Here is an 11,990-nt window from a genome sequence, read left to right as displayed (position 1 = left end):
AACCAGCCTCAAAATTACAGGTAGGGATTGCTACAGCCTTTACTAGAGACTTAGTCTTTTAAGCTCAGAAAGAGGCTCAGGTGTAGATTTGGAAGCCTTGAATTTCACTCCTATTGCCCGTTACTCTTCCAGGGATGTTGTATTACGGCTATATTAAAAATGAATACAGCAACTTCTGCAAAGCAGGAAGTGAATAATGAATCAAAACTGCTCTTATTTCAGCTGAGGGAAAATGATAAATGGAGTGCAAATGGTATAAAATAGAAAGGTTTTTTTAAATAAAGGTGATTTGCTGTTCAGATTCTACCAGCCCAATCCGCATCTCCTCTGGTTATTCCCCTGCTTTGCACACACTCACAGAGCCAAAGCAATCAGAAACAAAAGACATTACCAGGGAGCAAGATCATCTTCTTGCAGCAGAGCCCCAGGAAAAGAAACACCTCTTCTAGAAACATCTTCCAATTCTCTGAACGGACAGGTGACACCCAACGTATATGGCAAGTATTTCAGCGTGGCTGCGGGGAAGGTCCCAGCTGTCCTCTGCTCACTTGTCCACGAGCGCTGGTAACGCACGCGCAGGCTGCGCATCCCCCAGCCCCGCTGCAGGAGCTGCCTCTGCCGAGAGCGCCAACAAGGGAAGCTCAAAGCAAAACCGCTTTGGGATTCTTTTGTTAAAGCAGGTTTACAAAACCAAACCAGCTGTATAAAACAAAACCAGGTTCTTACCAATGCTGCCGTGTGAGTGGAGCATCTCCCGTGTGAGGAAAGGCTGAGGGAGCTGGGGCTCTGGAGCTGGACAAGAGGAGACTGAGGGGGGACTCATTCATGGGGATCAATATAGAAAGGGGGAGTGTCAGGAGGATGGAGCCAGGCTCTTCTGGTGACAACCAGTGACAGGACAAGGGGTAATGGGTTCAAACTGGCACACAAAAGGTTCCACTTAAATTTGAGAAGGAACTTCATCCCAGTGAGGGTGGCAGAGCCTGGCCCAGGCTGCCCAGGGGGGTTGTGGAGTCTCCTTCTGTGCAGACATTCCAACCCGCCTGGACACCTTCCTGTGTAACCTCATCTGGGTGTTCCTGCTCCATGGGGGGATTGCACTGGATGAGCTTTCCAGGGCCCTTCAACCCCTGACATTCTGGGATTCTGTGTGCATGGACTAGATGATCTCCAGACATCCCTTCCAACCCCAGCCACGCTGTGCATACTCACACTAACGCATCTTTCCATGCATTGCCACTTAGCTATTTTTTGTCCCTCCAAATACCATTTGTAGAGTTACTTGACTAGCTGCCAGTCTGAGAAAAATTAATTCTATGAAGCATGCAATAATTTCTCTATTCAAAACTAGACAAAAATAAACCCATGTTTATATCCTACTCCTCAAGAAAAATGTTTCTAAGACAGAAAGACAGCAACAGGATAAAATTAATGTATCAGTTAAGAAACACAAAATTCCCAGGACAAATCCAGTCACTCTATTTTTTAATCCTGAAGAAAACCACAGGCCACAGTACACATCTGTGTAAGGAACCCCACACACCAAGTAACAAAGAAGAGTCTGTTTTAGAGCATCGGTCCTATTATCTTTTCTTGATGGACAAGCCTGTGTAAATTCCACACAGACTAAAAAGCATTGGACCATGCAATTATAATGGCAGAGGGCATTTAAAATGCATTTACTGAGAAGAAACATTGCTTGTTATCCGTCTCCTGATGACAATATAGTCCATTACACAGCTCCCCTTCTGTCACTTTATTTCAGATTTCAAAAGTACAGCATGCAGCGGCAATTTACAGGATGGGAAAACGGCTTGTTCTGATGAAATTTCACTGAAGTACCGGGCTCCATTTTGGCAATTAGTTACTGTTGTTCATAGGGCCCAAGTCCTCATCTTGCAGCAGTGCCAGGCTTGTCTGTCACACTCCCAGATCCTTTCTGCAGCCACACCAAACCCAAAGAGACAGCAGGAACCCCCCTGCCTGCCACTGACTCGCTTCACCCGCACAACAGGCTCTACGACTTGTCAGAAACCTGACCAGGTCTCAGTTCTCTTCCAAGGCCACTTTGTTCAAGCTCCGCAATAACTGACATGTATTTAAATTCGCTAGATCGGTGGTTGAAGGTCTCCACTAACTCGTAGGTCTGGGAACGATCCGTTGCATAGAAAAGCTGCACTTGGTTCGCCAAGCACTGTGCTTCATGGACCACCTGCGAGTTCAAACAAAGAATGTGTTACCTGCTCATCAAATGACTCAACTCGGAGTCGCCTTAGTTTAGCAATTCTCTTAGCAAACCACATCCCTCTTGTTCCTGACCTACTTTAGCACTGTGTCTTCAAACTGCTCCCGCTGAGCACACACCCCAGAGGTCAAACATGCCTCACGTGGCCTCTGCCCACTCTAAGGCAACTGGAGATGCACCAAAGTCTCCCATTTCCCTTCTTACAGTTGACCTATTTGCAAAAATCGATTGTTTACTCTGAGAAACAACATGGCAAATGTATCACCAACGAATCCTCTGCACACCGTTTCAGAACTGGTGCAATTAGGTCAGTTAGAGGTGGGATGCTTTAGTCCTCTTGTTCCACCAGTATAATTCCTAGTGCTGTTAGTCCCAGCACTGTGCTATTACAGATACGTAAATAACAAACACCCACAGAGCGGGAAAAGAGCAAAGGCAAGAACCTAACCCAGCACTCAGGAGGTCTCCTCATTTGACAAGGAGTATTAAGCTTCACAACAATGTTGGCAGGTAGCAACAGTTTTCATTTAAATTTGCTTCCATTAATAAGAAAACCAGAAGCATTTATATATATATATATATGTATATATATATATATATAATTATTTTTTACAACAATAAACCATAATAGCCAAAGTAAGAAGAAATGAAACAAACAAACAAAAGGCATGAACTGAAATCACCAGACAAAGACAGATAATTTCCTTCTAGCTTTCCCTACTATTAAGTAGATTAGGTTAAAGAAATCTAGTAAGACCATTCTTTGTGAAAGGGTCTTTTTAAGACTTCCCTCTAATTTGGCTTTAATTCAAAGCAATAGGAGGAGTTGCAGCATAAAATGAAGGAAGTTCTCACCAAGAACTTGGGGTCCATTTCTGCTGTCATTAGTACAATCCCTTTTTCCTTCTGCAGCTCCGGATAATGGTACAAGATCAAGTTGCTGGGAGCACTTTCACCTTTGCTCTGAAGGAGATAAAGAAACGTTTCCTATAAAGAACTTCAGCTTCGGAGGCTTGATTACAAACGTGGAGTATTAACTGCTATGGAGAGGGTCGTTTAGCAGGGCTTAAGGGGCAGTTCTAATTAAAAGTTTATTATTCCTGGGATTTACAGAAAACAAGGGATTTGCAGAGTTAGGATGGGATTTCTTTTTACTAAAGACCATTTTGCATCTAAAAGAACCCACAGTTCCCAGAAAGACATTTCATATTAAAGCATCGACTGGTATTTTAAGTAACTTGCACAAACAATTCTAAGAAGTTTGTCTCTTGCTTCTATTTTGAAACTATTTGACTTCTACATCATTCTCCTTTAAATGAGAGAAACAGTTAATACCCATCAATTTACTAATTTAGTCATAATTAACAGCAGTTTTTCCCTGATAATTCTTTTCAAATTAAGCTGGACAACCCACTCTTCAAACTATTTAGCAAATACCGTATATTGCAACATACTGATATATTTCTGGATCCTAAGCCATTTTCTTCTACTTATTTCAACCACTCACCTGAATGTTTATTAGCGAAGTGAAATGTAATTCTGTCCCTGACCACTGGCCCACAAAGAACTCGTAGCCTTCTTTTCTTGGCAAAGCATATAGAAACTGCAGAGAAGCGATAACAAGTAATTCTTCCTTTGATAAAACAAAATGATGCCTGTGTCATACTGGCCTCCAGCACAAACCCTTTAGCGAGAGAACCAGAACAGAAAAAGGGGTTTCTTTGCCCCACCAAGAGTGATAGGACAGCAGGAACCAGACAATAAACCAGCATTACTTTATCAGTATTATTTCATAAGCAAGTATGTTGGCATGTATTTTTATCAGTATTATGAGAGACAGACAAAAGGACGGTGGAGAACATTTAGACTCTGACCTTTTAGTTCACTTCTAGAAAACTAAAAGCAGAAGGGGTCAAATATAAGATAGGAAGCATTCAGAGATTTTAATCCTGTAATTTCAGCATCTGTTCCAGAGCAGGCAGCAAGTATTTTCTCCCTAGAGATGTACAGTCTGTTTGGCTCCATAGGTGACAGACCTGCTTATTTTACTCCACCAAGGGAAACGACAACAGGGGAGCAGAAAAGCAAGCAGGATACCCGAACTAAATGCCAAAGCACTGTACAGAAATGCACTTCAAGCTATAAATAACTCCCCAAGCTCCAAGCACCTCAGAAAGCCAGATATATTTGACCTTGTTCTTAGCAACTGAAATACACGGAACCAATCCAGCAATTCAGTCAACTCTCCCATTCACATCTACAAAAGCAGCAAAGTCTAGTTACTTTGTTTTCATGAAGGAGTGAAGCATTTCATTGGTGTCTCAGGACAGTGAAATTCGCACAAAGTCCATGATTCGGCACACAGATTACTGTAAAAACACATTACTTCCAACAGAAAGCAATACAAAGCCAGCAGCATGGGATATCAAACTGCAGAAAGATTCCCTTTCTCTTGTTAGCTGTTCTGTTCTTCTGCAGTTTAACTTCTTCGAAGCAACAACCTGCTCATTCACACAGGAATCTTCTCATTGAAACCAAACCAGGTGAGAAACAGTGAACCCAAATCTTGGGAACCCATTGGTCTCTGAAACAGCCATATTACCCATTCTCAGTATTTCATGCTTTGCTGCGCTGGCATCCACCTAAGACACAACCCACGGAGTATTTACTCTGTATCTGTAATAAAGGGTTTGACTCCACCCAATTCCCCCATTCCTTCCCATCACAGCTGTGCAATTAGAACGCTCTGCAACAGAACTTACACTCAAGTTTGCAGTGCATGCCATCCAGTCTGTTTTTCACAATTCACACCCCCCTAGAGACAGCGGTGCATTATTTATACACCACAGTGCCTGCCCAATGTGGCTCCCATACAAACAGCTCAATCATCTCACCAACACTTACCTATCGCAGATCAGTAGTGAGGAGAAGCAAGCACGGCCGTGCACACATACGGTCAGGAAAAGCAGGCCAAGAGATGACAAGGTTCACCTTGTTCCATGGACAGAACCTCAACATACTGATTTCCTGCCTTTTCCCTTTCAGATCCTACCTTCCCATAAAGAGGAGCAACTCACACTAACCAAAACACAAAAGAATTCAATTTCTCCCTATACGTGCAACATATTGCCACGGTGACAGGTAGCTATATCTAACACTTCCTCCGGGTTAAAGCAAAGATGCTTTAAGCAAAAAGGAAAGGTTTGAAGAACATCAGTGAAGCTGGCCTACAAGGCTTGGCTTGTCACAACACGGCACGGAAGAGATTTAACCACAAGACATCAATGATTGGAAAAATAGAGGTGTGGAACTAAATCCATTCCCTGGGAGAGTCTGGGCTCTTGTTTCTGAACCCTACACCTCTTATATCTACATATCTGATACCTAGATCAAAGTGTTTAACACATACGAGTGGCCATTGCTTTTACCTGAACACTAAGACAAATATTTGAACACCTGAGTTTTACTACTCAAGCAAATACCATGAGTCTGAATACAGGAAGGTTGAAAGCTTATGAATGAGGCTTTAGAGAGGAGAAATGCATTACAGCTACACATGCATGCATTGTGAGTCGCTGCCATACGTACCGATGGACATTTCTGGGCTCTCTTCCATATTAAATCAAACTTCTCTGCCTTTGGGGAAGGAGAAAGAGAAATTCAATTTTCGTAACAAACCCAGATGCACAGTTATTCAGAATCATCTCATTAACCTTTACAGGGTACAGCTTCCACCTACAGGAGGTGTCACTGCAGGAACAGCTAACAATGAGCGCATGGAAAATTGTATTTAGTTGTTAGTTACCTAGATGTCATTGGTACCTCATTTGAAGAACATCAATTCTAAGACACAGCACCAAACTCCTTGGATCCAAAACTTTACTCCTCGGAGGTGAGAGGCCCACATTACATCCTCTTCCAGTCACAGCTCCACTGCACCATGTGGTGTCAACAGTTGAGCAAGGTGACATGTCCTTGGCTCCATATTGTAGATTTTACATCATAGTCATCTGTTCTTCAGTATTAAAACTCAGCCTAGATACTTGCTCAAATAATATGCTTATTGCTTAGGTTTATATTAAAACCACAAAGGTATTTGGTCATTCCTGATGAAGCCTGGCCATCCCATTCTCATGTCCTCTGCATTCTCCCAAATGTTTTGCCTGCTCCTGTCTTAACAGCACCATATATTGGCATCTCCTCTAAGGTGTTCAGGAAAGAAAAATTTGCCATTCATCACCACACAATTGTGCCGTGTGTGCTTTTGAGCACTTGAGGATGACACAAGGCCTTGCTTCTGGCCAAATAAGAGCTTCTGGCAAAAGACACAGGGTTCTTTCCCCCCACCAACGACACTGTGAACCGCTTCCCAGTGTGCCTAGGATCTGCTTTGCATTAAAGCCTTAAAAGCTTCCAAAGATCCCCTAAAACAGCGCACCAAAGAACAATGCCAGCCCCACCATGAAAGATCGACACCGTCTAACTGAAGACCCTGGCCTTGGCCCTTGGCTACAGTAAACGTGCAATTCAAACTATCTTCACAACATCCACACGTTGGGTGAACCAAAACACGAAGCTGCTTGAGTTAAAATCCCACATGGCCATGTTCAGAGCATAAAGAACTTCGTACATTTAGAATACAACCTCCCGCCCACCTCAGCTGCAGCTCAAAGCACCGAGTGCAACTGCAAATCAGAACCCAAGATGTAAACAAGGTTCCAAGAACTCAAGGAACACACAGTTTGTGTCCAGCTGCGAAGAGACCGATTTACCAGATCACATCGATACTCTGAAGCAAAGAATAAAAAGAAATCCCAAAAGCTAAAAAAACCTCCTCCAGTCTAACGCAGATTAACTACAAACATCTGGTAAAGTTAGAAGAAGTAAGAAATACGATCTTATCACAGGAAGCACCAGGCAATCGCTGTGAAAGACACTGCTGCCAATAATTGTAAATGCATGACAATCATAAATGATTAGCCACGTGCAAGTTATTAGCCAAGTGCTCTAACAGTGCCATATTCAACTTGAATGAGCAGCCTGTGCTGCAGGGAAGAATTGAAAGAAATGAGCAACTCTATGAAAAAAATGATGTGAAAATATGAATGCTACCATAATTAATTAACACTAGGGTCCTGCAAAGAGTATTGGATACTCATCATAAAAAATGCCTGGGAATTCAAGCCAAAAAGATCACTAGCTTTATTGAGACTGATGTGAGAAAAAAGGGATACAAGTGTTTTAGAAACAAAAGCCTTTATCCAGGGCAATAAGATCACTTAAACTTAACAGCAAGTTTGTTCTTGAAACCTTGTTTTTCTTACTAATTGCTTTTAAAAATCAACAGAACATCAATTACAAAGGAAAGCTTTGCACACTGGCCTTTCAAGAGCGTAATTATATGGGAACTACTTACAGGAATAACAGCATAAACTGTATCTTTCGCAGAAAAATACTGACTCCAAATCTGTAGGAAACAAAGGAGACGAGCTACAGTTAAAATCAAACACCTAGCAGTAATACTAAATGCTTTACAACTAACCTTTGTAAGCACTTTGAGACATCATTTTTCAATAAAGCCCTGCTAATGCAATAATACACTTCTAAGGTTCCAGAGCACTTGTACCAAGCAATGGATTTCAACTAGATAACAGAAATAAGCAGTGGGCTCAGAGGTGACTCAAGATTTACCAGAAGTGCCATCAGAAGTGCCGCTTATATTTTTCCCAACTAATGATTTCTAGAGGGCTTGAATTATTTTGTTGTTGGGTTTATTTGTTTTAGTAAAGAAACACAAACCACTCTCAACAGAAGACAAGGCTTTGCATAATGCTCCTCTATGTTCACAGCCTTTTCCTTCACTACAGCAATACTTATATAAAAGCTCAAACAAAGGCCTTCAGAAATGGACAAGTACAGGCAGAAGCCCAGAGTCCAGGGCTCTTTCAGTTGCTCTTCCCCAGTCTTACGAAACTAATGAGAATTGTCAGTAAAACGCTTAATCAACGATTAATCCACTCGCTGCTGTAACTGGTTGCACACCATCCCCTGCAGAGCACATAACCACTTCTATAACGTTCCCAAGCTATCAGGAAAGCTGGTAGGTTTCTGCTAACTCACATAGGACAGCTCCTTCATTTGTGTTGCCCCGCTTAAATGATCACGCCTGCATAAAGTTTCTCGGCATACAGTCTGATTAGGAAAAAGAAATACCAGATCCAACTCAAGCTACGTGAGAAATGTGGAACAGATGTGACTTGTAACTACAGAAAAGGGAATACAGTGCAAAGCCAAGCAGATATTAGGGAGAATAACTTGATTCACACTGTTCTTCAAACAAATGGACCCACCTGCCTCCTCCTTATCCAAACCATCTTTTGCATGGGTATAGAGACCCCTGACAGATAGCTAATCCAAGGGAAGATAGAAGGTGGAAGAACCTTTGTTTTCATGCCCACAGAGCTGAGGTACCATAATCTGTATAAGGTGCTGCCAGGATTTCCCTTTACCTGCTTCAAATCTGACAGGAGCTTGCTGACGCCAATTCAGCTGCTACACATTAAATGGCAACAACAAAAATCACAATGCAGCCACACTCTGAGTGATCAAGCCCAGCTGTATTATTTATCAATTGGGTACACCCTAGGTGGACTTACAGAGAAAACTTTCTCTTCTACTATTGACATGCACGTGAAGGTGTTTTTTATAAATATACATACATAGCCATGTTTTATTTTTCAGTCTAAGTAAAATTTCCATCCTCACATTTAGGTTGTTCCACATCTATGCTTAACAGTAATCTTTATTTCATTTAAATCCATCACCTGTTTTATCTCCTCTGCTGATTTTTCTTTCACCATCTCAACATTGAGAATCGAATCAAGCGTCTGCAAGAGAGCATAAGGAATTTGGCATGATGACAGCTCTCTGATTCAAGAGAGAATCCAGAATGAATGAATACAGTTACAGAGGACAAAATCAGGCTGGAGGAACTTATTTCCATTTACAATGTAACTTAGTCCTCTAATTGCCAAAGAAACTAGTAAATTGTAAGCAGTAACACACTGAGAAGTGGATTCCCACACAGAGGCAGAAGAAAGAGATTCTGTCAGGACACAGAATACACTTTGCTCCAGTTGTGCAGATCTCTGCTGGAGCTGCAAGAGGAGCTGCAGCCCTTCAGCCATCTCAGCCACGCTCTGTTAGCAGATTTACACAGCGAGTTTGCCAAAATATGTGAATGTTAAAGAGAATAAAACCATTCTCTTGTCCCTCTGCTGGCTGATCTTTGGAAGTCTATTTACAAGCTGTAAAGGCAGCTTAGACCTTTCAATGTATTACTGTCAGCATTTAGTACAGAACCCCTCACTAGCAGGAACTTCCAGGATGTCAAGAAAGGACCAGATAGTAAGAAAACGAGACTACTGAGAGTTTTAAGACTTGAACATGATCCCAGTTGTAAATTAGTATCTTACACTCAAGTGCAGAATAAGGAACATCTTGAGAAGCTCTTGGCTGAATCACTGATGGTAGCAACACAAGTTAATCTACATCCTCAATCTGCCTGCAAGTCCTCTCCTAACACTCAGGTTCGCTTCCCTTACCTTATCTTTTGTGAAAGCTCCTTTTGATGTCTTTGTGCCCAAGCCTTCGGCCTAGAAGAAAACACCCTTCTTTAGTTTTTATAGCTGATGCTTTCATAACATTTATTTGCCTTCCCTAACACCCATGACAGGCCTGCTGACAAGATCTGAATACAAACTCAAATTTAAGATGACATTACTGCAGTGCATTTTATTAAAATATTGATTATGAGAATACGGAGATAACTAACTTAATGTAAATCATGACTTTCAAGATCAGGAAGGATTGAAGCATGCTATGATACATTTTGCATCCACTATTATTGAACAGCTTGCTTTCATTCTCTACAAAATGATAAATTCAAGATCATATCACTCCATCTGGCCAAACTAACCTGGAACTAATTAAACATTTAACTAAGGCATCAAGTGCAGATTTAGTGCATTATTTTGCTATTATTTAGGCTGCAAGAGTACAGAACAATATTTTTAGCCACCAGAGAGTGAAACTCTAGGGCTCCTTGCTAACAGAAACACTGTATGTTTGTAGCATTATGCTGATCCAATGTAAATGACGTTATAGCTTTAACATACATTAATAACCAAGAAAAATTGCCTTACCTTTTCCTCCATACATTTGATAAATTCTCCTTGCTTGGAATATCCCACGGGCTGCTTTTTCACTTCATTCCTTTTTTCCATACGGGATTCAAACACATCTGGACTGGATCTGAATCAGGAAAAGAGACTCTTAGCAGTACCGGGTGATCAATAAGATTCGGCCTTTTAAAAAATGTTTATTTGTGGTACTGATTCACATGACTAACTTAAAATGTTAAGTTATTGTTAGTAACACAATCTCTTATCAAAGTGTTCATGTTGGGCAAAGGCTCTCAATGACTTGGTGGCAACAACGTAAGTCAATTTCAAGGCAGCATTTGGCCTGAAATAACTTGTTTTCTCATAAGGGCACAAATCACAGAATCCCAGAATGTCAGGGGTTGGAAGGGCCCTGGAAAGCTCATCCAGTGCAATCCCGCCATGGAGCAGGAACACCCAGATGAGGTTACACAGGAAGGTGTCCAGGCGGGTTGGAATGTCTGCACAGAAGGAGACTCCACAACCCCCTGGGCAGCCTGGGCCAGGCTCTGCCACCCTCACTGGGAACAAGTTTCTTCTCAGATTTAAGGGGAACCTCTTGTGTTCCAGTTTGAACCCATTGCCCCTTGTCCTACCATTGGTTGTCACCGAGAAGAGCCTGGCTCCATCCTCCTGACACTCCCCCTTTCCATATTGATCCCCAAGAATGATTCACCCCTCAGTCTCCTCTTGTCCAGCTCCAGAGCCCCAGCTCCCTCAGCCTTTCCTCACACGGGAGATGCTCCACTCCCTCCAGCATCTTGGTGGCTGCGCTGGACTCTCTGCAGCAGTTCCCTGTCCTGCTGGAACTGAGGGGCCACAACTGGACACAATATTCCAGGTGTGGTCTCCCCAGGGCAGAGCAGAGGGGCAGGAGAACCTCTCTGACCTACTAACCACCCCCCTTCTAACCCACCCCAGGTACCATTGGCTTCCTGGCCACAAGGGCCCAGTGCTGGCTCATGGTCACCCTGCTGTCCCCAGGACCCCCAGGTCCCTTTCCTCTACTTACTGTTAGTAACACAACCTCTTACCAAAGTATTCACGTTGGGCAAGGGCTCTCAATGACTTTGTGGCAACAACGTAAGTCAATTTCAAGGCAGCATTTGGCCTGAAATACCTTATTTTCTCACAAGGGCACAACGCTACAAAATTACCTTCCTTCTCCCCAAAAACCCAGCTCCCCAGCACACCCGCTCCCCACACGCCGCTCCCCCTTAGTGCCCGGCGCCCGCCCTTCCCCTCAGGCCGCGCTCCCCCCGCACCTCCGCAGCTCCTGGATCTTGTGCCGGTACTTCCCGTAGAAGGGGTTTTCCTCCAGCGCCTCCTCTCCCGGCCCCGGCCCCGCCACCCCCCGGCACGGCGGGACCAGCAGCCCCAGCGGGCGCAGCGCAGCTCGGCTCCGCAGGGCCGCCCCGAGCCCCCAGGCCTGCAGCGCCGGGCCCGCCATGGCGCCCGGGCCGGCCCGCTCCGCTCCTCCCGCCGCAACGACCCGCCCAACGCTCCGCCCCCCGCGGAATGAA

General features: G+C 43.5%; 1 protein-coding gene across 2 annotated transcripts; it reads right to left on the bottom strand.

Annotated features, from left to right (window-relative positions):
* Positions 1-1,468: 1,468 nt before the first annotated feature.
* On the bottom strand, positions 1,469-11,959 carry ATPAF1 (ATP synthase mitochondrial F1 complex assembly factor 1). 2 transcript variants are annotated; one of them, XM_005511658.3, is made up of 9 exons: positions 11,733-11,957; positions 10,450-10,558; positions 9,850-9,900; positions 9,070-9,132; positions 7,662-7,712; positions 5,834-5,881; positions 3,753-3,848; positions 3,101-3,208; positions 1,469-2,212 (listed from the first exon to the last, which is right to left on the bottom strand). In XM_005511658.3, exons 1-9 carry the CDS (start codon positions 11,915-11,917, stop codon positions 2,018-2,020), a joined length of 906 nt encoding a protein of 301 aa, XP_005511715.2. In that variant the 5' UTR covers positions 11,918-11,957; the 3' UTR covers positions 1,469-2,017. The 2 variants fall into 2 exon arrangements, with proteins under 2 accessions (XP_005511715.2, XP_064927534.1); XM_065071462.1 differs by lacking the exon at positions 9,070-9,132 and having other exon boundaries at positions 11,733-11,959.
* Positions 11,960-11,990: the final 31 nt, after the last annotated feature.

The sequence above is a fragment of the Columba livia genome, chromosome 8, assembly GCF_036013475.1.
Source record: "Columba livia isolate bColLiv1 breed racing homer chromosome 8, bColLiv1.pat.W.v2, whole genome shotgun sequence".
Lineage (NCBI taxonomy): Eukaryota > Metazoa > Chordata > Aves > Columbiformes > Columbidae > Columba > Columba livia.
This window is presented reverse-complemented; position numbering and strand designations above follow the sequence as displayed.

Coding starts and splice junctions, on each gene's coding strand:
- ATPAF1 (XM_005511658.3), bottom strand. CDS start 11,917: ATGGCGGGCCCGGCGCTGCAGGCCTGGGGGCTCGGGGCGGCCCTGCGG. Junction 3,209..3,752: donor CTTCGCTAATAAACATTCAG/GTGAGTGGTTGA, acceptor TATCTCCTTCAG/AGCAAAGGTGAAAGTGCTCC. Junction 2,213..3,100: donor AAATGGACCCCAAGTTCTTG/GTGAGAACTTCC, acceptor TTGAACTCGCAG/GTGGTCCATGAAGCACAGTG.